This window comes from Zootermopsis nevadensis, unplaced genomic scaffold (genome assembly GCF_977971745.1).
Source record: "Zootermopsis nevadensis isolate Lab colony 2312 unplaced genomic scaffold, Znev_1.0 Znev_ptg000020l, whole genome shotgun sequence".
NCBI lineage: Eukaryota > Metazoa > Arthropoda > Insecta > Blattodea > Termopsidae > Zootermopsis > Zootermopsis nevadensis.
Genome location: NW_028259152.1, coordinates 9,732,643 through 9,760,029, shown reverse-complemented (window position 1 = coordinate 9,760,029; position 27,387 = coordinate 9,732,643). Strand labels below are relative to the sequence as shown.

The window sequence follows — 27,387 nt, the reverse complement described above, 5'->3', positions numbered from 1 at the left end:
AAATTATTACATAGTCATTACTTTATTCATAATACCACCTCAATCCCAGTATTCATTATTTAATTTAATTTCATGTTAAAAAGGAATACATCTTTCTGCCAGTAATTCTATCATTTACTTTTCTCACCGAGTTAGATTTTTCTATGGTGAAACATTTTGTTGGGACACATTATCCAAAACAAATACAGAATTTGGAGGTAGATTTGGAATTAATTTATTGACACTCATTTCTCATAATTATTTTTATTCGTCTGCAAATGAGTTTCTTACAACCACACTTGTTTCCACATACGTAGCACATTTGGCACCAAGCCAATTTTAACTGCGTGAATTATAATTAATCTCTCGCCTTTAGATAGAGGTCACAATAATCCCTGATTACTGTCATCACTTCAAGATTTGTTCTTTGTTTTTCTTAAATTGATACTTCTCAAGCTAAAACCTGTTTTTCCCATGTCACGGATTTCTGCCCCAATGCTTTTTATTTGCTTGCCTTTAAATCCTAGTCAAATGTCAATTGTCCTCTTGTTTACTTTTCTCTACAGAACATAGAGACACTCAAAATTGATCTTTTAAGTTCCTGATAAACCGGCACTGTATCCTCTAATTGGCTTCATTTTACATCAATTTAAGACCATCGTAGATTACCTCTTGTTTGACTGGAGAGTTTATTATTCTTTACAGTTGACTGTACAATGAGCCGGGATAGCCCAGTCAGTATAGTGACTAGCTACGGGCTGGATGGCCGGGGTTGTATCCCCGATGGGGGCAGAGGACTTTTTCCTCTAGCCTCTGCGTCCATACCGGCTCTGGGGCCCACCCAGCCTCCTCTACAATGGGTACCGGGGGTCCTTTCCCGGGGGTAAAGCCGGCCAGGGCGTGATGCCGACCACTCACCCCCATCTAGTGCCGAGGTCAAGGAAGAGAGGAGCTATACCTCCTCTCCCCTAGGCGCCTTTACGGCACGTAGCGGGACAAACTTTACTTTACTTTACAGTTGATTGTACAGAGGCATGTTTGAAAAACATAGGATTACAAACACCTAGTCGCGGAACAATACTAAACAATGAATTCTTAACATAGATAAATTACTGTCACACAATGTCATTGAAACAACGTAACTTGTTTTGCTCTTACAAAAAGAGCAAATCTGGTATGTAACATGCACGCTTTAAAGCGGCCCATCCACATACGTGTCTGACTTGCGAGTCGGGCTCGGATATATTTCACCACACATGCATAGCAGACTCGGCTCATGACACCCCACCCACAATCGAGTTTGGCTCGATGGAACCCGAGCCGAGCCAGACTCGCAAGCCAGACTCATTCGTGGATGGGCCGCTTAAAACACAGAGCACATGGTAGTCATACCAAATTGTTAGGCACCGCTACTCTCATCACATTCACAACATTTGATCTTAATAGGAGGCGAGAGAAGAGAAAGGCACGCGACTGCACTAAATTTAGTACGTTTCAAACCAGAGACCACTACTACAGATGCTCATCTCTTGTAATGGGAAAATTAAATTGTGTTTGTTAAATTCAAAGCTGTATAACAGAAATAAATTTCTTAAATTTTAGATCACTGAACAGGAAGTAAAAAAACATTTTAAAGATTACACATTATGTAAGATTTGAGGTTTTCACAGCGGTGAGTATGAAGATTTCTGTCTTCTGGGTTGTTGCGCTGTGTAGTCTGGTAGATGTTTACCATCAGGTCCGTAATTTGTTCTGTTTCTCATACAATGAATTGTGAATGTATTATAATCTAAAATAAATAAAAACATACACAAGATTTTAGACTTTTACTGAAACATTCGTTCTGGGTTTCTGGTTTTACGTACGCCTGTTTACTGTTTTAACCTGCCGTAACTGCAGCTGGATTTCAGAAAATTGACCTTATCCAGATCCAGTTGAATTCGCGTGTTAACACTTTTAGAAATACAGTCAGAGTTTATGATATTGTGTCTGAATTAATTAATATTATTGAAGTTTTTATGTCTTGTGTGTAATTTTAAAGCATGCTTAGTCACTACGAATCATTGGTAGATATTTAACTACTTGTACTTGTACATGTCAGATCAACCGAACCTTGCGACCGAGTGATTAACACTCCTGTTTCCTGTCTCCTGCCTCCATCATCAGGGCGATGAATTCGTTGGTTAGCATCGACCAGACTACACAGCGCAACAACCCAGAAGACAGAAATCTTCATTACACATTATGTTTTCAACATGGCCAACTCAACATATTTTAAGACAGAATTTACAAGACATTTGAAAAGAACATTTCTACATACTTAATATAATTTTATGCAATGGATTCAGGCATCTAAGATGGCTCTGTATAGCTATCCCACATGCCAAAATCCATCACACTTTACTGTTTATACAGAATGGACTGAAACAGAAATTAATACAATAAATGCTTTTATTTGTATAATAAAAAGGGACGGGCAGTTTCAAACAACACCGATCCACACAAAAATTCCACGACCTTCTTACTTCATGCCAATAAAGTCAAAAAATGTTATCACAATTTCAGAGGGATGTTTGGCCAAAGTTTTGGCTGTCTCAAATCACAATTTCTGTCAAAACCAAGTTGCATGGCAGTTTCCATTCCTAAAATCATTGGTGCAGCTTCACCGTACATCAGTTTCATTTCCCGAGTTCTCTGAAGACCGACTTGTTTTCGCGGAGGCATGGCTAAATGATCAAAACCTGCAAAATAATACACACAATGTCAACATAAATTATGTTTCCTCCCATGACGATAAGCAACAGAAAGATGTTCATTTCCCTTCCATATGCTACTTGTCCCATTTATTGCAACTGCACTGACCGACGAAGTGATTCAACCTAAATCATTCCAAGGAGCAGAGCCCTTGAGAATATTTGTTCTTAAAAGAGACTAAGTATCAGTAGGATGGAGACTGTATTTTATAATGTGGCACTTCATAATAACTGTACTCTATACTAAATAAATATATATGAGGTAAATTAAAGGAGATGAAATGGGTGGGGCATGTAGCATGAACGAGAGATGAGAATGTAGTATACATTTCTAGAAAACCTGAGGGTAACAGAATATTTGGAAGACCTAAGTGTAGATAAGATAATATTAAAATGGATGTAAAGATGTAGGGTGTGAGAATATAGACTGGATTCATCTGCCTGAGGATAGGATCCAATGGCAGACCTCTGTGAATGACAATAAACCTTTATATTTTATATAAAGTGGAGAATTTATTATTCTTTTACCGGTTTAACAATATTTATAAATTTTCTGGTACCCTTTTATGGGTCCCCAACTTTTTTTTAGTTGGCTTGATCTATGGACATTCGGTAGGACTCCTTGGACGAGGGATCGGCCCGTTGCAAGGTCTCTACCTATACACAGGACAGCACAACACAGAAAAACATCCATGGCTTGAGTGGGATTCAAACTCACGGTCCCAGCAACCAAGCGGCACAAGACCCACGCCTCAGACTGCGTGGCCACTGCGGACCCCGGGAATTTCTTTACTAGTTGAATGCCAAACATCTTCCCATCACTGTTCTCAAACACCGTCAATCTACTATGGATCTTTCCTCGGCATGACAGACCAAAATTCACAACACAAAACAACAATACTGTAGTGACCTGGGGCATGCCTGAGTACAACTCTAGATCACTACCAGGAATTTGATGAAGGCCCGAGAGTGATTAAGCATATTCAGCCATGCCTGAGATCAGACCCTGAACCCTTTGAATACAAGTTTTAGTTTTATTGCCTACTGAATTCAGAAGTTTACCATTGATTGTGAATATTCAGCTTTATACAAATTAATATACCTTTCTCTTTCTCAGCAATCTTCCTTTCTGTTTCACGTTGCTTTCCTGAAAAAGAGAAAAGGAACAATTAAGTCTGCAATGTTAAGCCCCCCAAAATTAGGGCAAAAACATATTACCACTCTGTGCCAACCTCTGAAGCCACAGATGTTAGAACACAATGATGGTGGTGGTCTTGGTCTGTGGCATTTATCATAATGATCCATCATAATCCCACCTCGCAGTCCCCATTAGCCTTGCAGTTGTGTGGGATGTTATACTAAACAGACAGAACAATGCATTAACTTCAGTAACCATTATTGTTTTTATTGGACAGGCATCACTGAAAGACTGATCTATTTTATTCCGCTGCAGAACAACTGGTATCCTGGTCTTGCAGAATGTTGCACCACGTGGTCGGACAGATACTGACCAACATTTCTGAGGTGCTTACTATATCAATAGCATAATAATGGAGGCATACGCTCATCTAAAATGTCAGTCAATATCTACCAGATTACATGGTGCAACATCCCAGAAGACAGCCATCTTCATATTTGTTACCATGAGAACCTCAAATTTCACAAATAAATCTAGCCATGGACATGTAGTTTACTTACAGTGGAAATGAAAGTAGCCAGTCCTGTCCACTTCAAACAAATTGTAATTACTGAATTCTACCAGCAAAAAATTAGAGGCAACAGTCCTGGGTTGAACTCATTCCTTAATAGTTCCCATAAACACACGGTGTAAATTTATTTGTATTTAATTCTTAAAGATATAATACGGTTAAAATATCCTAAATGGACTGGACTTACTTATGTAAATGAGCTATATAAACTGAAAGAACTGTAAAGGACTAGATTATGTGTTTCATTGTTGGATTATAAATTCACATTACCTGAATGTAACACTCAATATGATTTCATGGCTAGGCTTATGAAGGTAGCTAGAGATATGAAATGCCATAAACTTAATTTCCAACTGCAAATTAACCAATCTGATTCACAAATCATTTTGTTAATTAATTGCAACCAAATGTCAGGGCTGAGTGGTAAAACTTCTGCTTTGTATTTAAGAGGTCATGCGGTCAAATCTCAGCCCAGATATCAGCTCTCCTGTCTGATGGTTTTCATGATTTTCCCCAGTCTCTGCAGGCAAATGCCTTAAATTAGGCCACAACCCCTTCTGTATACTTTCCCATTCACTATTCATGAATCATATAAGCACTCTTAGTTACTGAAACTGTCATGAAATAAACCACAGACAAATAAATTGCAAGGTTTACAGTCTTCTGATAAAAGTTCATACTCAGATAGCTGTCAAGAAATTCCTGAATTTTATGGGACTTGAAGATTCATTACTGTGTTTACAAAATCCAGTCACTGAATCCTATCATGAACTACTTTGTCTTCCATTATTTTTAATCACTCTATTAACCTCTGAATCCAAAGTTCATCTAAATAATATTTAAAAATTCAGTTCCTCCACACAGAAAACACATCCAGTTACCATTACAAACAGTTTGTTAATGCTGTCTAAGGAGTAACCACAGTTTAATCTGAGAATACAAAACCCATAAATACAATCTACAGCAAAATGCAGAGTTACTGGATGTTAAAGCAGGTGGTACATAAGATTGCCATTTGGCCTTAAAAGGTAAATATTAGGCGAACAATACAAATTATAAATCTAGTTATTACCTAACTTTTCACACAAAATCAGAATATCACAATCTGTACATGACTGGTTGCCTTAATACATTAATTAGATAAACTGATACTTTAACTCACACTGTGTGCTTGTTCATGAACATCCCACACATACATAACAAAGCCTATGGAGACAGGACATGAGACATGTTTCACATGTTAATGAACTAGAGTGAAAATGTCTGCCTGAATATAAACTTCAAATATTTTCCAAACACTTTCCTTCAGCAACTGAAAGAGGGCACGTTGACAGCAAGAATGGGTATATATCTCTGAATCGTTACACACAGTGGTGGTGGAGCTGATCATGAGGCCCCTTAACCCACCCCCTTTCCACCACTGCTTACACAAGAACTACAAGAGTGTAAATCCTATTCTTCATAATAGATATTGCCAGAAGCCATGCAGAAAGTGTTAAAATTTTTCAGATTTCCTATGAATACATGGTATATCAAATAAAGTAATATAATATAAGCAAAATTTATATATGGAATACAGCAGACTATTCCTTCAAAAATATCAGGACATAACTTATAACATACTGCAAGTTCTATTTCAAAGAAAGACAAAGAGGAACCATGTATCACATATTTAGAAGGTTTCACTTTTATTCCAGACAACACAAGAAAACGCTGTTAGGCAAATGAAGATCATTCATAACCTGATTTTGAAGTGTTTAAAACCTAAAGAACGCAATTCTGAATTATTCTGCATCATCTAACTCTAAACCCTAAATTTTAATCTCACTGGATGAAAACATTAAATTATGTTTGTGTTGTAATACATTTTCTTTTACTGTAAATACAGGATGGGTGAATAAGGCAGGCCAAACCTACAGCACTGATCAAAAATGTTGCACAAATATCAGTGCTATGTGGGAACAAATTAAGAATCTAAACAAACTTGACAAACACTACACTTTTTGCCAGCTGTCTCATTTCAGGCTATGAATCTGATGAATTACTGATATGCTCTGTAGTGTTGAAGGAAGATGATGATAAATGGTAAGTAGGTGAAGAGTTTGGAAGAAGACAGTTATAGCATACTTGGCAGCTCTCAGACTCATGGAAAAACAGCATAATAGTGAGCTAATTTGTTTTCCAGTCTCTATGTAAGGAAGTGTGTTGTTTTAGAATCATGTAATAAAGTCATGTCAACTTTTTGGAATGATTCTCTTTCAGGAAGGTATTGGAGTATTTGTGAAGGAGGTTGTTAACCTCACTGTTAACTTCAACAGTGCTGACCCAGGGAAGTGCCTTTTGATTATAAATATTAATTGAAATTAAAAACAGCATATTTGTATTATTGACAGGAATGTTATTGTTACAACAGATTCTCTAAATACTGTGAGTAATGCTAGAAAGCTAGACTCTCATGACTGGATGGTTCATAATAACCAGGATTTAATGGCAGAACAGTCGAATACTTGCAACCAGCTATATTCCACAACAGCAAGTGGGACTCGCTGATACAGAATATCACAGGTTTTTGTTAAAGAATATTTATATCTGACATCATACATTAAGTAGCATCCAGTTTCATTCATCTGATTTTAGAGCACACCACCAAAAAAGCAAGTACACAATCCACAATTAAAACTTACTGAGTTCCATTTTATGTCGAATGCTTTGCTCAAAGAAGTCCATCATCTCTTCTGTTATTTGAAATTCAAACTCGTCTTGATTTGAACTGTCGCCTTTACACTGTTCTGCACTATTACTGGGTTTTCCCTGCTGCTGTTCTTTTGTGTTCCATATCTGTTCCTCTGGAGAAGGAATACTACAGATTTTAGAAACTTTTGGAACACGTTTATGTATCGTATGACACACTGGATTTCCACCATTACATATCAGGCTTTGTACATACTGGTGTAATAAAGTATTTTCGTATTCAAGTGCAATTGACCGGGATTTCCAATATGCAACCTGATGGCGTTCTTGCCATTCTATAGCATTATAGTAGTTCTCCCAAAACCAGTTACACTGTGAGGAATCGCCAAAAGGCTGAGGAACCGCGTGTGAAATATGCCAAGCATTACAGTCCCTTTTCTTTTTCCTAAAATTTTTCTGTTTTCTCTTTGAATGTTTCTGACGCATATCTACGTCAATTTCAGGCTTTATATTTTTGTTACAGGCTTCTTTACTAGCCATTAAAACAACACGCAGTCAAAACCAGTCCTGTTAACAGCAATTCACGAATTCTGTCCCAAAACAAAGGACATGCAAAGCCTTAATTTCTAAATAGTGACCGTTATTAGCAAAAATAATATACTGAACACCACCAGAAGAATTGTATGAAATCAAACAATCGTTCATTTTTACAGGAATCAATTTTACTCACTACTACACACTTTACACAATAGCTAATACCAACATTACTTAATGTAGCACCACGGTAATAACAAAATCCCTTTGAAGCCTTTTGTACTTATCCGTTACAGACAATACCAACTTACAAACAGATGGGCGAGAGCAGCAAAGAGATAATTGTGTGGGAGCGAACACTGTTTCTCCACGGCTGGAAGGGGGGGGGGGGGGGAAGGAGCATCCTATTGTTAGGAAGGATACCATCAATGCCTGGTCGTCCTTTTGGAGAGAATGAGAGTTTTGAAGCCGAAATAGTGAGAGCTTGATAACAGAGACGGCGGAATTTTTCTTTCTTGAATGTTGTAAGAAATTTGGAAGGTTAAGTAAATTAGTGACCTCTACAGAATTGGGTAAATTCTAATTAAATGGGGAGGGCTCTATAAGAAGCACGCAGAACAAACTTGGAACTGAGGAACCATCTCAGCATTTGAAGATGAAGTTTCAGCCTTCACTTGAAAGAAAACACAAAGTATCTACATTATAAAAATCAAGTGATTAATATTGTTTGATAAAATAATCATTGTTTAGTCTGAAGATAATATGAAACCCATAAATAGATCATGTCGGCAAAATTCAGAATTTCTTATTGTTAAAATAGGTGATAAATACAGTTTGTATTGAGTTTTAAAATGTCATGGAGTGACTAGTGGCTTAGCTATACAATCTCAATATGTTAATCATCGTTAAAGCGACACTTTCAGATGATGGTTGTGTTCATGTTAATTTTCATTCTTTTACAGTCTTTATGTTGTTTTCCTCCTTTTGGATTGTTCTTAAAAGTTAAATTTCGGAAATGCAATCTTTCTCCTTTGTGTAATAGAATAATTCGAAGATGTGTGACGCATCTTCCTCGCGATCATACATTTAAAACTTCTATGTTGGCTAAGGTATATAAAAAATAATGACATGGTGCCATAATGGAGTAAACGGAAATACCGAGAAATTATGCAGTATGCGAAATTTCCAATCCTGCAGTTGGTATCTCATATTTGACGGTTACCAACCAACCAAAAAGCAAACTGAGGGCGGAGGCCTGCGCAAGCGCGACCCGACTTCCATAGCTCATGTAGTTCCCTCGTTTTTCTTTTCTTTTCCCAAAGTGGTGATGTTTTCATTTGAAGAAGTTGGTCACAGTGCGCAATGGCGTGTAAAGTACAAGCTTGTAGTCAGAGTCACATTTTAGAGGAAAGATGTCGAAAGTATAAGACAATGTGAATAACTACATTGCGCACATAAACTTAACATTTCTTACTGCAAGAAGAGAAGGAAGAAGATGGACGACTTGAATGAAGAGGGAGCGGTTTGTAGAATATTCTCTTGTGTAAAATTACTTCAGTATTGGCCTAATTCAAGCTGTCCCGTTGCTTACAGTTTTTAAAGAATGTATTATTAATTCATTCCTAGTTTATTTGATTTAAGTGCTGAACTCATGTTTTCAGGAATTATATAGTCACCATGGTGTAGTGGTTAAAAGTCAAAGCCAAAACCGGGATGACGATTTTCAGTGCTCTGGTACTTTGAGTATCGTTGAATATGTGAGTAATCATGGTCTAATTATTTTGCTTTCATGTAGTTGTGAATGCCACCCGTTAACTGTAGCCATATTACGAGTATAAGCAATATATGTAATTACGGATCATCAACCTTATGTCCACAAGCACCTTATTACCTGCAGAAGTGTCCTGAGTGCACTCTAGAATGTTCACATATACAGCCAAAGGAGAGGGAGATGTCAGTGCTTATGCCTTGTGGTTTCTCATGTTTGGGACAGGGTTAAAGTACATGGAAGAATGCTTATGCAATATGTTAATTGTCCCATAACCGTAAAATGTACTGTTTTAAATTGCACATTTTGATGTAATGTCAATAATATTGAATCTGGCAATGGACAGATGCATAGTGATTCTAGCATGAATTTCATATTGTGCAGTGTGATATTCTAATTTTGTTTCTTTACAGTGCAGCATCGGTAAATGTATTGAATGGAAGCCAACAGAGGTGTCGGTGGATTCAGAGACACATGACCAAGAATGGGCAATGGTCAATGCAGTAGGACGCAGGAATCTTCCTTCAAATGGTAAGTTACAACATTTTATTAAAAATGTTATATTTTAGAACATTTCAGCCCAGCTGTTAACCCCCACATTGTTACTGACTTGAACCTGTAGTCACATTTCCCTTCAAATTTTAGTTAATGTTTCACATGTACCCAAAATGGATGATGGTAAAAAATACAAATTCTATTATTGGTGAAATTTCAAAGTTACAAAACCCCAAGTCATTTGATCTCTCACTCTAGCAGAACATAGATAATGTTTGAGAAGAAGGTGCGAAGGAGTGTGTTTGGACCCAAGAAAGAGGAAATAACAAGTAACTGGAGAAATGTACATAAGGAGGTCATTTTTTATTTTCTTCACTTAATTCAGATTATATCAAGATGGGTGGTGAAATAGGCAGGACATAAGGTTGCATTGAAAATTTATTGAAAGTATTGGTCAGGAACCTCAAGAGAAGAGACTGCTTAGGAAACCTTTACTTAAATGGAGGATAATATTAGAATGGATTATAAATGACATTAGAACATGGACTGGATTCAGCTAGCTCAGGATAGGGGCTTATGGTTAACATAGTAATAACCTTTAGATTTCTTAAAAGCTGGGATTTTTTTGAGTAATAATAATTAAACAACAGTTTTAATGTTTAAGGAAGATTCTATATCATGAAATTTGTTATCTTGTCAGTAATATTATGGTAATGTTGTCTTCTTTTAATTAGGAAGTAATGAAGGTCAGAATCGATGTCGATCAGTACGTATTGAATTGGCAGATCTTAAAAGTTTCTATATTACAAGAAATATGCAGCGGGTAACATTGATGCAGCGGGATGGAACAACACACAGTGCATTCTTCTTCCAGCATGGCAATGCTGACTGTTTTGTGGCAGCTCTGAAAGGAAACATTAAAACTATTAGGTGAGATACACCATTCAAGACATGCAACAAATTCAAAACATACATTTAGTATGGCACTTCTATGATCTTCACTGCTACTATTCTAGAATAACTTATGAGCCAAGAAATATTTAGAAATAGTCTTTATATAATTGATACTATGTACTTCATTAATAAGTGATGTTATTTTAAGACAGAATGATCTCTGTCATATCGACGAAGAAGCCCTGAACATTTTTCATGGACAGGTTAAAATTTATCTAAGTGTAGACTTACATTCTGTTTGATAAAAGATAAAATACATTTCCCTGTGGATGTAGTGTTATATAACTTAATTCTTGTTCTTAGATAGATAGATGTATTCTGTAACTCCTAAGTGGAGCATAGGGCCTCCTGTCGGAGGTTTCATAGTCTTTTAAAGCGTGCATTTAAGAGTAGCCCACTGACTGCACAAATTCTACTTCACTCCTGATTTGACTGCCAGAGCCATATAGCAGTGAGCCAGGAGATACTTGGGTGAGAAGTGGCCGCTGAATTTTGCTTATGAAACATCTTGTATCATGCTCGCAAGGTTCTTTTACATGCCGTAAATCTACGACATGGCACCGCCGGCTTTACTTCCCCTCCGAAGGAAGTTGTGCTATGGATTTTTATCACCCTTAAAAATCCATCGACCTTGGCCGGGATTGAAGATTGGGTCCAGTGGCAAGCACGCTAACCACTAGTCCACCGAGGGTGACAATTCTTGTTCTTGGCTAATAGCTATTCAACGGGTAGCAGACAGTTAAAACATTCAGGAAGAATGCTGTTACAGAATGATGTATTATGTGTCAGAAAAATGATAAAGATTAATGATAATGGCACTGAGGATGATCTTCTGGATTGTGATGCTGTGGCATCTGCCAACTAATCTACACAGTGCCAAAACCCAGAAGATCATGATCATCATAAACCACAATCTGTATATTTTATACTTATCTGTTTGCATAGATCCAGGAAGGATAAGCATCTGTTCATAGTGCCAGATCAGCCGGAAAGTCAGGCGCTGAATCGATCATTTGCAGAATTGGATCTCTACACGGAGAACACATCAGATTTTGTGTGGAGATTTGTAAAAAACTTGCCTCACCGTCCATATGAATCTGCTTTAGAAGCTTTCTGCAAGGTTACTGACCTTTTGTGTAAGTACTTGACGTTAAGTTATAAGAATCAAACAAGCTTGTCAGTGTGACTTGAAATTTTTACTGTATCTCCTCAGAATGCTGCAGTTGCTGTTTTAGTTACCTCTACTTTTTTGTTGAAAGAGAGATGCTGGTACTGAATTTTAGTGGAGGTGAGTGGACAATTTTTTAAATGTTGCTAATATATCCAAAATGAATGGAACAGGAACTAAACTTAAAATGAAAGGTGTCCTTACTTCGGACACTGCCATTCCATAATTTATATTAGTATGCAGTTTTTATTTCGTAGGTTTTTAAAATGATGCTGATGCAGCATAACAATGCGTATTACCAGCAAAAGTCATGCTGTTCCGAAGGTTTGTGAGAATTGACAGCATTATTTTGTTTGAGTGTGGCTGGTTTCCATATTCATGTACTTGGTCTGAGAGGCTTCTTTGATTAAATGTATTCCTTATTACAAGAATAAATTATAGATGGTTTATACGAGGCTCGTCCACAAAGTAAGTTTCCCTGGGGCCGTTTACAGAAACAAAACACAATTTCATGGAAATATTTATTGCAACAGATACAGCAAGTGTCCAGCTATTTTTCAACATATTCGCCACCGGAATTGAGACATTTGTCATACCGTGGGACCAACTTTTGAATACCTGTGTCGTAGAAGTCTGCCGCCTGGGATTGGAACCACTGTGTGACAACCATCTCCGCCTCTCTGTCATTCTCAAAACGCTGACGCTGACCGGACAGGAATTTCTTGAGGTGTAGGAAAAGATGGAAATCACTGGGAGCGAGGTCCGGGCTGTAGGGTGAATGATTAAACACCTCCCAGTTGAACTCCTGCAGGAGACTTGCTGTCCGTCGAGCCGTGTGCGGCCTAGCGTTATCACTGACCGCACTTCACAGTCGGCGGGAGCTGGAATAAGAACCTCCATCTTCAACAGCTGCAACGATGCTACTGTGAGAACGCGGGAAGTGCCGTTAGTGCATGCGCCATGCTACGTCATTGCTCTATCACGTACGCACAGTCGCTTCGCGCAATATAAGGTTTGCTAGCTGTGGGACGAGTGGGAAACTTACTTTATGGACGCGCCTCGTACATGAAAACAATTGTGGAAGAATGTACTCCAGTGGAGATACTGGGCCTACAATTTATGAGGCTGCGGTCGTGCTTGCATTGCATGGTCGGCAGGCGTTCTGTTGATGTGGGTGGGAGTTGTGCGCGTTCTTCTGGTGGGTGACTGGCGAATCAGTTTCAGTGCCGCTAGTAACAGTTAACTACGAATGTTTCTCATCACTAATACATGTTATTACATTAATTATTCTTACCTTAAATCACAGAAGATGTTCAAAGTGACTTCCTTGTGCTTGCAGGCAAGCTTCACATCTCATTAACATGTTTCAAAATACTCGACGAAGCTCTTCTTGGAAAATTGCCGAAATCACTTGTCGAATATTTTCTTTAAGTTTTTCTGCAGTGTGCGGATAAATTGTAAACGTTATGTATATTTAATACTTGGACCCTTTTTCCTCATAAATTGTAGACCTGGTACCTGTTTTCCAAATGCATTCCTTTTGGTCTACTAGTACCTCTTAACCTTTAAACGACGGGCGTTTAAATGGTAAAGTGGTAGCAGCCCTACTGAGTTTTTTTTGCGGGTATTTAAACTTTTGTGCAGGCTCTACGGAAAACTTTAATATTATCTAAAGCAAACATGATAAAATGACAAAATAAAAGCCATATTTATGCGACAAGAACAGAGAATACACAGAGTTTTTTAAAAATGTTTGCTAGTAAACCAGCACGACAAAGTTGAAGAATTAAAATGCTGGAACATTATTAATTGCCGAAATATATACTAAATATCTATAAGTTTCTAAATTTTGAGTTTCTTTTACTTACATTTTGGTTGGAGGCTTTGTTGGTGAAGCGTTTTGCAGTTGAATACTTTTACAGCTGTGTCTTGGTGTGATATTCTAAGAAGCAGATTTTGTCCACACATAAACCCACCTCACATTTCTGACACTTCACACTGACTTTTCTTGTTACCCCGCAAGCTGAACACACGCGACATGCAGGCCATTAGATGGAACAGGCCAGCGCTTATTGCCAGTGGTGACTTTATTGGTAACATTTGCTAGCCTACCTGGTGGTCTGTGTACACATGGCTGTTGTTGTCCAGCATGTGTTAGCATATTTCTCACTAGGGCCAGTTGAAATTCTCTGTGTGTGATTTTCTTTCCACCACATGAAGAAAGAATAATATAACTGTTCCCTCTAATTTAGTGGATTAGTGGGTTTGAAAATGAAGCCCAAACCCACTTGACATAAACAAAATTTATTGCTCTATGGTTATACGAGGCTCGTCCTTAAAGTAAGTTTCCCTGGGGCCGTTTACAGAAACAAAACACAATTTCATGGAAATATTTATTGCAACAGATACAGCAAGTGTCCAGCTATTTTTCAACATATTCGCCACCAGAATTGAGACATTTGTCATACCGTGGGACCAACTTTTGAATACCTGTGTCGTAGAAGTCTGCCGCCTGGGATTGGAACCACTGTGTGACAACCATCTCTGCCTCTCTGTCATTCTCAAAACGCTGACGCTGACCGGACAGGAATTTCTTGAGGTGTGGGAAAAGATGGAAATCACTGGGAGCGAGGTCCGGGCTGTAGGGTGGATGATTAAACACCTCCCAGCTGAACTCCTGCAGGAGACTTGCTGTCCATCGAGCCGTGTGCGGCCTAGCGTTATCGTGCAGGAAGACAATACCGGCACTAAGCATCCCGCGCCGCTTGTTCTGAATGGCCCGTCGCAATTTCTGCAGTGTTTCGCAGTAACGCTCAGCATTCACCGTCTCACCTCTGGTCAGGAAGTCGACGTGGAGAACGCCCCGTCTGTCCCAGAACACCGTGCACATCACTTTCCGCGCCGACAACGTCTGCTTGAATTTCGTCTTACAGGGAGATCCACTGTGACGCCAATGCATTGACTGCTGCTTGGTTTCTGGGATAATGTGTGCAATCCACGTTTCATCACCTGTGATGATCCGGTCCAGAAACTCGTCGCCGCCATCATGGTACCGCTGCAGAAATGTCAATGCTGACTCCATGCGCTTTGTTTTGTGTTCTGGTGTCAGTTGCTTCGGCACCCACCTGGCGCACAATTTCTTGAACAACAGGTGCTCCGTGACAATTTTGTGCAACAAGGAACGGGAAATCTGCGGGAAATGACTGCTGAGTTCCGTAATTGTGAAGCGACGATTATCCATAATGCGTTCCCGCACAAGCTCCACAAGGTCGTCTGTAATGATGGATGGCCTCCCACTGCGCTTCTCATCATGCACACTTTGTCGACCTGCTGAAAATTGTCTGCACCAGCGACGCACCATCTGCTTGCTCATGACGTTAGGCCCATAGACCCGGCACAGCTGACGATGAATTTCTCTGTGCATTCACTGACCGCACTTCACAGTCGGCGGGAGCTGGAATAAGAACCTCCATCTTCAACAGCTGCAACGATGCTACTGTGAGAACGCGGGAAGTACCGTTAGTGCATGCGCCATGCTACGTCATTGCTCTATCACGTACGCACAGTCGCTTCGCTCAATATAAGGTTTGCTAGCTGTGGGACGAGTGGGAAACTTACTTTTGGGACGCGCCTCGTAGTTTCCGGTTGACAGCTCAGGGTGAACTTGTCAGGACCCTAGAGAAAGTGATTCAATTTTTGCAGCCTCTAAAGGAGGCCAAAAGACGTAGCCAAGTCTCCTTACAATTTTGCAAGTAATTACGTTCCCCACAAGGAACGTTCGTAGGGCTGAGTACTCAACTTACCGTTCCCGACAAAGAAAGGAAATTGGATAAAGGTTAACATAATTTGTGGCAGTGGAAATTTTTTTGTCTTATTTATTAAGACAGTGGACAGTCTACTTCTTGTTCGTCCTCCTTCTCCTAAGATGTTTCTGTTTCATATCTCACTAAAGAAAATACTAAGCCATTGTTACAGACCAAGCTGTTAGCATAATGCTGCCATAATTGTAATAATTTATGTAACAGATAAAATTGATCACAAGTAAAGGTAGTATTGATTACACAGATTAAACCAACTTCATTTTGTTTGTTCATGTCAATAGTATTTAGGCCACCAGAGCAGCGGAGAGAAGAAGAAGTTGCAGAGCTGCTAAATAGAAGCCTAACCCTGGATGAGTCACCTGCTAATGTTGCTGTAGAAGAATATGCAGTCATACAACTCGGTAATGGGCCGATTTTGCCGCCTCGCCCCCCCGCTCCTCGAGGCCCGCCACTTACTGTGGAACAGTGGACACGGTTTCAAGATAAAGATGGCCGCATCTTAGAAGTGGAAACTCTGAAAGACATCATATTCAGAGGGGTGAGCTATTCATATGGAGCTCTTTATGAAGTAGTTTTAAACAGTCCCATTTTGAATACAGTAACAGAAATTTCAGACCCAGTGTATATTTTCACTTTTCTCGTCATCATCATATTGGCCATAAAATCATGAAGAATGTAACTTTGGCATCAGATCATCCTTGAAGACTGCAAGCCATTTAAAATATTCCTTTTTGTTTTGTGTAAAAAGTTCATTATCAATAAAAAACATATCATTCAACTTCAGTGTATCACTGCTTGTGTGCGATCCAGGTAATTGTGAGTGTCACTATATTAACCCTGGAGTTAAAATCTGGCTTTCAGCCATAGTACAGGCATTTAAATCTACTATTTCTGTTTGGTGAAAGTTATTGTTATTATTCCAGTAATTTCTTGCCTTCCCTCATGCTTTCTTTCTTCAGAATTTTCTAACTAATATATTTCTTGGCTGTCCCGCGCCATAGCCGCGCGGTCTGAGGCATCATGCTTCGGACCGGTGATATGGAATGTGCTTTGGTTCGAGTCTCGGGGAAAAGAAATTTCTCATGAGATTTTTGACCAGTGTATGGGACCGGTGCCAACCCAGCATCGTGAGGAAATTGGGGAGCTACAATGAGTAGCGTAATCCGGTCATGGAAACTAGCAGTGGCTGGGGGTTCGTCGTGCTGACCACACGTCACCCTATATCTGGTTGGATGATCGTTCACCTCTGCTTAGACATGTGAACGTGAGGCCAGCTAGTCGGCTTTGGCTCTCAGAGGGCTGTTACGCTACGGATTTATTTTATATTTCTTAGCTCTACCATGATTATAGTCTACCCCAGCTTGTTACCTTCATTTATTAATTCTGACAAATACGGTAAACAGAGCAAACAGCCCTTCATTCATCTACAAGTCTTGCATTTAGATATTATTCTCAAGAAGCTGGTATATCTCAATAATGTTACTGGTACAGGAAGTTTACAATCCATATTTTAGCTGCTGTGGAAATCTAAAATGTATATTATAACTAATTTATTGTGTAATACATGTCGTTAGCTTATAGTTGTTTAGGTATGTAGCAAACATAAAATTATCTCAGTACGTTAAACGAGAATGAAGAATAATAAAATAAGACAAGTTTCTTCACCTTTGAGAAGTGTAGTAAGATATAAGGTTACTTCTACACAAAGGTGCGAGTTTTGCAAATATGAGTCTACATTTTGTAATATCAATTGAAAACTTTAACAAGATGTCAGATTAATTGCACATTATGTAGCTTAAAGGATTTGCATCACAATGTGTACTGCCACAGTCACCAGGTGGTGCATATAGGAAGGCATCAAACTGCCCAAGTGCGATTGTATTAGTAAGTATATCAGCGTTGTTTGTATAGGGAGTGGAGCCTCATCTTCGATATGAAGTGTGGAAGTTCCTCCTGGGGTACTTCCCATGGGATTCGACGCACGCCGACAGACAGAAATTACGAAAACAAAAAGTGGAAGAATACTTTCAGATGAAGTTACAATGGCGAAGTGTAACTCCAGGTCAAGAACAGAGGTTTTCTGATTTTCGCGAAAGGAAAAGTCTTGTTGGTGAGTAGTGTTTATGATTTGGCCACAAAAGATAGTAGAACTCTGGTAGCCAGATCTGATACCAAAGACCACCACTGAATATCATTATGATACAATTCTATCCACCTTCTGTCTTCACAGCTTGTTTTTGTAAGACTGTCTTAATGTCATCCTCTGATCTACAGTTTCCCCACCAAAATTCTGTATGCATTTGTATCCCTTGTCATGTCTCGTTCATCATATCTTGATTTCTGACCTAGATCATAAAAGCATTGTTCGTAATGCAACTGAAATTGAGGTATGGTATGAGGTCTTCTTTGAACAGTGGGTAGTTGGTCATCAGATCAAAAAATGTCCTTTTGCTCATCTGCCTGATGCATGTTACATTAATGTCCTTGTTATCCTTCTTCATGTACTTGGCCCGGAAGATTTGGGAGGCTGTGACAGGAGGAGACGAGTGCATACAGGATTTTGGTGGGGAAATTTTCAGAAAAAAACCACTTGGAAGGATAATATTAAGGTGGATCATAGAGAGATGGGTTTAGCAGATGGGGATGGATGAACCTGTCTTACAACCGTGTCCATTAGGTCCATTGACTGGTTTGGTATTGATGGTATAGAAACTCCTTCAAAGGGTAAGTTGTTTCGTTAGTTGGTCACTGTCATACTTTACCTGTTAGTATTTTCTTTCATAATGATGAGTTCATTATTCTGTTACAATGTAATATTGAGGTATTTTTACTTATAATTTTGCTTTGCTAATATGTTCCACAGAGAAAGATGTAACCAGGACAGACCGCACAGTCCAGTTCTTTGCCGGGGAAAACAACAAAAACCTGCAGACTCTGTCCGACATTCTGATGACGTATGTCATGTACAATTTTGATCTTGGTTACGTACAGGGAATGAGTGATCTGCTTTCACCAATTCTCTGTCTCATGACTGATGAAGTAGATGCCTTCTGGTGTTTTGTGGGCTTCATGGACAAAGTGGTAACATATAATATCATCATGTATTTACATATATTTGTATAGTTCTAGAAGAAAAATAAGCACACAAATTGTAGTTTTCAGAATGGATAATGCTATCTAATGCATGTATTTATGTATGAATTAGCAGAATGTGAAGTCTGGGGTATTGCTGGAATATTCAGATATGTAATTACAGGTAACCCAAATCATAATCATTGATTTTATTTCAAATGAATGAACAAATGCTTCATACATACATACATCTTTATTACATTTCTTGCTCACTCAGGAACAGAGTATACAAGTGGGTAATAGGACTTTGTACTTATGTTATGTGACGTGAAGACTGACATTGAAAGTGTTTTATAAGGGTCGTACATTGTTCTATATTTTCAGTGTAGCAACTTTGAGTTGGACCAAGCTGGTATGAAGCAGCAGCTCCAACAGTTGTACTGCCTGTTGTCAGTGACTCTGCCTGATCTGGCTACATATTTGGAGAAACACGATTCTGGGAACATGTTCTTCTGTTTCCGTTGGCTACTGGTATTGTTCAAACGGGAATTCTTACATCAAGACATTATGAGACTCTGGGAGGTGTTATGGACGGACTTGCCTTGTCCAAATTTTCATCTTCTGTTCTGTGTTGCAATTCTAGACTCACAACAGCATATTCTTACAGAGAATAATTATGGATTTACTGAGATATTGAAGGTAACTGGCCAGATATACCATATTTAAGTACATAATATACATTTTTTCCTGAAATTTAATAAATTTTGAGTGTTGTGCTGTACGATGCAGAATGGATAGGATAAACTCTCTGCTACTGAATTGGTCCGCGAATCCGGAAAGGTCGGAAATCACCGGAAAGATTAGTTGCGGTGATTACTAACATCATGCTTCATGTATGTTTTTACTTTTCTTTCAGCACATCAATGATCTGTCATTGAACATTGAATTGGATTCAACTGTAAGTAAAGCAGAAGGAATTTTTCACCAACTGACATCAGCTGTAAAGTTGCCTGATGTTGCAAGAAAGATTATTGGGCTGGATCCCCTTGGAGATCCTGATGGTGAGGACAAAAATGATTCAGCTCAGGCAACAAATGTCGACAGAGGATTAAAAGTTGAAGAGGGTCCTGAATCACTGGAAACTGTTACATACGAACCCAGTACAGGAGAGGTATCATTTGAGCGATCCCTCAATCTGAATTATCTGTAAAGTGATCAGATTGTTAGAAGTTGTGTTTAAAGGGGATATTATGATTTTAAAATATTTTAAGTGGAAAGCACATAAATTATTTATCCATGTTTTGAACACTTCATATTTTGTAACTGAATGTTATGTATATAAATTGTAACATTTTCATTTATACAGTGATAATGGGCTTTTTAGATTTGGACTCATGTTTCAGTACTCACTGAAATTGATTCAAATATCAGAGTTCAACATTAATATTGTCAGGATGCACTCAAAAAATCCTTAGTTTAAGAATTGTAGATTCTTCATTGTTTTCATCAATATACTGGATGTATCCGGATACTACGTGCAGCAAGTAAGACTTGCTCCCTATTGTTAGAGCTTTTTTACAGAAAGAATTAGTTGAATGAGACCAGAAAATGATGTGGCTAGTCCCACCTTATTAATATACAGTCGTGCACACTGGCAGATAAAACAGCAACAGCATGAAAAAATAATAAAATATGGTACCATACTTAATATACCAGATGCATCACCACTGTTTGAATTGTACTCGTCACCAGAGTCCAAAACTACCATAATGGTACATTGAAATGCTAACGGGTTTTTTATTCGTATGCATTAGAAAACCTTTGTGTACCACTTTGGTTTAATAAGGACAACAATTTCAGTACACTCCACTCCTTACTTATTGCTGTTGGAAGATCAGGCTTTTTGTTTCATCCGATGGCACGATTCGGCTCACATGAGTAATGTTGCTAGGTCTACTGCTGCATTTTGTGTATCTCTACATGGCACTTTGTGCTTCCCCAGTCATATCCTCAAAAACAAGAATTTTGTAAAAAAAAAAATGGTGCACGTTATTTGGATAACTAGAATGTTTTGCTTAAATACTGTTGTCTCTTCATAATTACAGTTGTATTAAAGAATATATTTTTTGTAACTTATACTTTGTGTGATACTTCTATATTTGGAAACAAACAGGTTAATCCTTTCTTCTTTTTATGTCCTTGGCCATTATTTTAATGGTGTAGGTGCTGTCAAAAATGCTAACTTTCTTCCTTTACTTGTTGCTTTCCCCAGCCAGTACTTCATCCCCACCTATTTCTGCTCCTGTGGTATATGAAAACTACAGTCAGCCATTTCATTGTCACAACCTTCATCTGACGCAGTAATAGTCTCTAGTCAAGAGAACCTATTATGCAAGCTCATTATTTTGCAGAGACTAATAATGTGCCATCTCCAGGAAAGACAAGTAATTTGAAATGGAACAGTACTGTGTGTGATCTTCCACATAACTAACTTTACAACTGAATCTTTCTCATTATGTTATTTCAGTTACATATTAGAACTAAATTGGAGTCCGCACTGGCCGTGCGGTCTCTGGGACCGTGGGTTCGATCCTACTCAAGCCATGGATATTTGTCCACGTTTTTCTGTGTTGTACTGTCCTGTGTATAGGTAGAGGCCTTGTGACAGGCCAATCCCTCGTCCAAGGAGTCCTACTGAATGTCAATAGATCAAGCCAACGAAAAGTTGGGACCCGCAGTGCCTAGGCACTTGAAGAACGGGTCGTTCCCAGTATTAGAACTAAATTATGCAATTCACCTGTTACTTAATCCTCTTAGGTCCAAATATTTTAGTGCCCTGTTCTGAAACATCCTCAGTCTGTGTTCTTCCCTTCATGTGAAAGATAAAATTTCACACCCATACTAAATGACACAAAATAATGTTTTGTATGTGACTGATATCACTGATATTTCTCAATAAAACAGGTATGATAATTGGTCCCTTCCAGTTCTCTGTCAGAATTTGTTCAGTGACTGGCATTTTGTAGCTCTTTAACTTTTCAGTACCAGTCTCACTTTTTTAAAATTGTAATTAATTATGTTAGGAAATATTCATTAACACAGGACATTCTGGTTTCATTAAGTAGCAATGATACGATTGTTTCTTGGGTCATTTAATGACAAATTTTCAATGTCATGTCTCATGTAGCAAAAGACAGAAGGTTGAATGAGTTATCTACTTTAAGGTACTATCCCATTATTTTACTTGCAGAAACTGTAGAAAACCATAAAACTTGTCAGGACACCATGACTCGAGAGGAGTGTAAACTTCTCTATGTTGAGTGCAATAACATTAAACATCACAAATTACTTATGTAATACATGTAAACTTAAACTGTTTTTTTCTGTTTGAGAATGGTTAGGGCACAGATAAAGAAAGCACTATTTGTCTCACTCTTAGCTACTTCCACTACGATGTAACTTCAAGTTTCACTGCTATTTCAGAAACATAGAAAAGTTTACAAAGCCAGAACTCAAAATATGCGTCACTAAACAGCTTTATTACTCTTAGCTAATGTATGATCAGCAGTGTCTTATAAGAGCATAGACAACATTGAATTTCTTTCTACACACTTTCACACACGATGCCTCAAAAATGTTTACGGGAATGCTTTTTAAGACTACTTGATCTTGCAAACTTCCTATTACACACGTTACAGGAATGTGGTTTCTCTTCTACATGAACCAAGGTATGCAACTTCAGATTACTTCTAGTGTTAAATCTCTTATTGCATATCTCGCAAACATGGGCCTTTTCACCCGTATGGATCAGGTAATGCTTTCTTACGCTGTGGGGTTGAGTAAAACGCTGATGACATATTTCACAAGAGTAAGGTTTCTGTCCTGTGTGTACACCAGTATGTTTCTTCAAATAACCTGGTGTTGTGAACCTTTTGTTACACACTTTACAAACATGGCGCTTTTCACCCGTGTGAATGAGCATATGTACTTTATAATTACTAAGATCATTGAACTTTTTGTTGCATATGTTACACTCATGGTGCATTTCTCCTGTATGTTTAAGTGAATGTCTTTTGAGGTATAAAGACTTGGAAAACAATTTATGACACTCGGGGCATTCGTAAGTTCTTTCATTTGTGTGGATACGTAAATGTTCTTTGAGGTTACTTGAACGGTTAAACTTCTTATGGCACACGTTACATTCGTAAGGTTTATCAGAGGTGTGTGTAACTAGATGGTCTTTGAGGTTACTAGCTCGAAGGAATTTCCTGTCACACATGTGGCATTCATGAAGTCCTTCTCCTGTATGAATGAGAGAATGTAATTTAAAATAATTATGATGACTAAACTGCTTATTGCATTCTTTGCACACAAAAGGTTTAGATGTAGCTTGTACATTAGATTGTTTTTCATGACTGCTAGCTCTGTTCAAGGATTTCTTACACACTTTACACATATTCGGATCCTCAAAAGCAGTAAGAAGAAAATGATCTGTAAATACGTCAGCATCACTAAACTTTTCACTGCATGTTTTGCACAGCTGATCATTTGTGACTTGTTTATCGTTATCATTGTCTTCTGTTGAAGAGAGGTTTTCTTGCGTGCAATTTTGCCGAGTGGCCGGATCTCCCGAACTGTATTAATCAGAAAACAATTTTAGTGTAAATATGGCATACCCAAAATATTCTTTATGCACATAAACAAACACACATATCGACATGGAGATATAGAAATGTGTGTATATATAGATGTCTCACAACTGATCTGTCATAGATCAGGGTTGATTTTGAAGATCATTTCAAGTAAAAAATCTCAATACACTGCCTTGAAACACCATATCACCATAATTGTTGGGAATATGACACATGCACATATGCCTGTTCCATAAACAGCCACCTTGTCCTCATTCCAAGAGAAAGCCAGGGAGTGAGTTGCATGCAACTTTGTTAGTGAATGCACTGTAGCGCCTCTGGATTCACCCAAGTATTTTATGCATACATAATTGAATTACTTGTTTTTAAACTTCTAAAATTAGTGATATTTGACAAGAGACCACAGGACCAAATACAGAGCGAGACTCCACATTTAACAGGCTAGCCATATGAGATGTAATCTTTCAAGTATTTATTTTCCTTTTAAGTTATACATACTTGCTGTATCATATTTGTAAGGCAAGATGGCAAGAGTGTGGGTTCATAGATATGGTCAAAGTGACTTAAAGGATGAAGAGCAAGAGCTTAGACCTTATACTCACTTCATGCTTTCAAAACCTCCACATTCCCGCTGTTCCTCTGTACTGGGTTCATTCTTTGTTTCCTCTTTATCTTCCTCAATATCCTGACAGGAAAAAAGTAATAAGTTATGTGGACAAATAATTATTTATTTTTTCAGTAATGGTAAGAAGTCATGGAAACTGTAAAGAAAAAAGTGAACACCATGCAGAATATAATAATAACTCCAATCTTATGGCTGAGTGGATTGGCAGCACTGTGGTATTTTGGAATGTAATAGTTTTAAAAGGTAGAGTAAGTTAATACTTAAAAATTAGAAAACTGTACAAGCCAGCAGTTTAACCCACCTTAATTTCACATTTCACTTCAGAGAAAACGTAAGAAACTTCTGTTTCTTCGTTGTCTGTATCGGGAACCTCTATATTACACTGAGAAGATAATACATCAGATTCACTGTCTGAAGTAGGCTCCACTTTAATATCCATGATGTGCTGTTAAATAAACCATCAGTTTATTGTTTAATCAGAATTTAACTTCTTCAATACAAGTTAATTAAGTTTCTTATTACATGAGTGTAAAATACAAAATTAAAAGCTAGTGCTTGGTACATAAGTTGTTAAAAGGTGGTTCAATCCATTTCTGGATTATTTTTTCTGAAAATATGATTAAAAAATTGACAGTGGAACCACGGTTCCGGAGAATCTGACATAAATACGTCTCTGTATTTAAATTATATTTAAGCAATAAATACAATGAAAGGAAGGTAGCTGAATGTAATGTCAAAATTATCTAGTCTACGACGCACTTCTTCTACAAGCGATTCACAGCTCAGCTCTTTCTGCAATAACGAAAGCGGATTGTTGACTGCAGTAATGTAACCATTGTTGTCGATTTGTTGATATGGATCTTACACCTTTTCACTCCACGTTTTCCTTTCACTTTTTGCCAGATGTATTTACGTCAAACTATATTTTTAATTTCACATTTGAATATACTCACGGATATAAAATTACTGATGTGTATTGTGATGAATCATTTGCCACTGGTTATAAAAATTAACTTACAACCACGGCACAAAATGACCCTGCAGCCAGAATGGAAACAGAACATTTGCTACAGAAGCATAAATGTCCTCCTAGATACATGCAATATACTGTAAAAAATATATAAATGCACATGGCTTGTATAAGTACGGGAGTCCATCTGATATATATATATTTTTTTTTTCTTCATGACCCAAATTAATGAATTAATGACAAGGAAGAGGATATATTGTTGACAGTTAACTTAATATTTTTTTTAATAAAAATCACCTATCTGAGACATCACAGAATAACCAAGTAAGCTGTTAAGGTTTATCAACTATGATGGTAATTTTGTATCTAATGACTGGAACTGGATGATTATGTGCAGTGACCAGAAAACAATGTGCAGGAAACACGTGCACTGCTGTTCAGAAGAACTGCAGAAACCAAATGAAAACCTGTGTTGACAGTCAAGTCCAATACTGTGGCTAAACTGAGAGTACCTACTAAATACAAGTCAACAATATTACAGTTTCAGCTAATCTGTTCAGTATTAAGGTATATTAAATCTATTTGTATTAAAATAAGTGATATTTCAATTTATTTTCAAGTAAAATTAAAACATAAATGTGCAGATAATGGTTATCTGAAATTTTTAATATCAGTATTGTGTTAATTAATTATAGTAGAAGCTCATGTTTGTGTAAAGTAGAACCTGACCACACTGTAAAAATTTAAAAATATGCACTCACTTTCCCTCAGGCACACCATTCTTCCTATTAATATAGACTTAGTATGCATGCATGTGTGTATGCACATACACACACACAATCATAAAGTTGTTCTCAGGCTTATGCATCACACCACAAAGACACATCGAAGAGTGGAAATATAGCTCCATGATGGATGTGAGTGGTCAACATCATACTCTGAAGAAGAGCCTTTGGTACTCTGGTAACCAACGGATAGGGTCCAGAACCAGTCTGGACATAATGGCAAAGAAAAAATCCTTGCCAGTGCAGGAAAATGCACAAAACACATACACATGCATGCACACACACATATTACACCGTGTGGCTCAAATGTCACAATGTGTTTTTGCAATTCTTAATATGTTATGTTTTTGTTAAGTGACACTTACAAATTGCCCTTTCATGGATATGATGTTCAGAATGTAGTACAAATCTAATAACAATACATTATTCTTAGAAAATACATACAATCTGTAAGTTAGTCAAGAACTGTTTCTACTTTTACAAAACCAGAAGGTTCATTACTGTGTTTACAAGTGTCATAAACCTTTGCATAAAACAAATTTTGAAAAGGCAAGTTACACGATTATGACAATGAAGACAGAAGATACCTAAATACAAGGGATCATTATTAAATCCTAAGCTCTCCAACGTACTCAATGTTGAAATACTGTAATATCTGTCACACCCTATCTACAATTAGTCGTCCATTTTGGTAAAGCCAAATGACGTATATTGCTCAAATATTATATTAGGTCCATTTTAACAAGTGTAAAAACTAATATATACGTATTATACGCATGTCATATATGGATAAAGTTGAAGAAGATACAGCAAATAATATTTACACTTCAAAAGCAAGATTAAATTACAGCGAAAATACAGAGGAAATTTTTTTGTAAAACAAAACACTTACATGAGCACAATCAAATGTGTAAGAACAAGAACGCCGATCATATAAAATCACAGAAATAAACAATGTAAAAAAGTGTGGTTTGAAGCCACACCAAACAATGCTGTAAAACTACATGCAAAGAAATAAAACCATCTCGGGAACGACATAAAACAGAAGAAAATGCTCAAGAACATATACCGCTTTCCTTTGTCTATTGCTCTTTCCAGAGCATGGATTGCCTATATTGGTATCATCTGTGCCTAAAGAACTGATACTGATTTGAGATCAGACCACCAGAGTGTAGTCGTATTGGTATCAACAAGCGAGGTACGCATGGACTAAGGACATCTTTCATGAGTAGCTTGTACGTTTATCAAGTAACTCTAATTCATTGAGGAGAGATGTCGCGGATGCATGTTATCCGATGTAAGTGTGAACCTTTATTCTACGGATTCTAAATCTTGACACTAGATGGAGGAGCAGTTCATCTACCGGCGGGGTTTTGTTCTGCGCGCTATGTGAATGGAATGCAAGAGAGAC

The 27,387-nt window shown here is 37.8% G+C and overlaps 3 protein-coding genes across 7 annotated transcripts; 1 reads left to right on the top strand and 2 right to left on the bottom strand.

The window, feature by feature from the left end:
* Window positions 1-227: 227 nt before the first annotated feature.
* LOC110827544 (gem-associated protein 8) lies at window positions 228-7,945 on the bottom strand. Its single transcript, XM_022059277.2, has 3 exons — window positions 7,126-7,945; window positions 3,835-3,879; window positions 228-2,720 (listed from the first exon to the last, which is right to left on the bottom strand). Exons 1-3 carry the CDS (start codon window positions 7,670-7,672, stop codon window positions 2,533-2,535), a joined length of 780 nt encoding a protein of 259 aa, XP_021914969.2. The 5' UTR covers window positions 7,673-7,945; the 3' UTR covers window positions 228-2,532.
* A 1,018-nt stretch (window positions 7,946-8,963) lies between these two features.
* Window positions 8,964-21,080, top strand: Tbc1d15-17 (TBC1 domain family member 15/17). Its single transcript, XM_022059265.2, has 10 exons — window positions 8,964-9,188; window positions 9,328-9,423; window positions 9,848-9,965; window positions 10,664-10,859; window positions 11,829-12,019; window positions 16,154-16,410; window positions 17,784-17,982; window positions 18,736-18,953; window positions 19,329-19,643; window positions 19,861-21,080. The coding sequence occupies exons 1-10, from the start codon at window positions 9,162-9,164 to the stop codon at window positions 20,152-20,154; spliced, it is 1,911 nt and encodes a 636-aa protein (XP_021914957.1). The 5' UTR covers window positions 8,964-9,161; the 3' UTR covers window positions 20,155-21,080.
* A 1,384-nt stretch (window positions 21,081-22,464) lies between these two features.
* LOC110827539 (uncharacterized) lies at window positions 22,465-27,116 on the bottom strand. Of its 5 annotated transcripts, XM_022059268.2 has the most exons (5): window positions 26,869-27,116; window positions 25,953-26,183; window positions 24,523-24,666; window positions 24,199-24,281; window positions 22,465-23,578 (listed from the first exon to the last, which is right to left on the bottom strand). In XM_022059268.2, the coding sequence occupies exons 3-5, from the start codon at window positions 24,658-24,660 to the stop codon at window positions 22,573-22,575; spliced, it is 1,227 nt and encodes a 408-aa protein (XP_021914960.1). In that variant the 5' UTR covers window positions 24,661-24,666; window positions 25,953-26,183; window positions 26,869-27,116; the 3' UTR covers window positions 22,465-22,572. The 5 variants fall into 5 exon arrangements, with proteins under 5 accessions (XP_021914960.1, XP_021914963.1, XP_021914959.1 ...); XM_022059271.2 differs by lacking the exon at window positions 25,953-26,183; XM_022059267.2 differs by lacking the exons at window positions 25,953-26,183; window positions 26,869-27,116 and adding an exon at window positions 26,342-26,843.
* Between the last annotated feature and the right edge of the window lie 271 nt (window positions 27,117-27,387).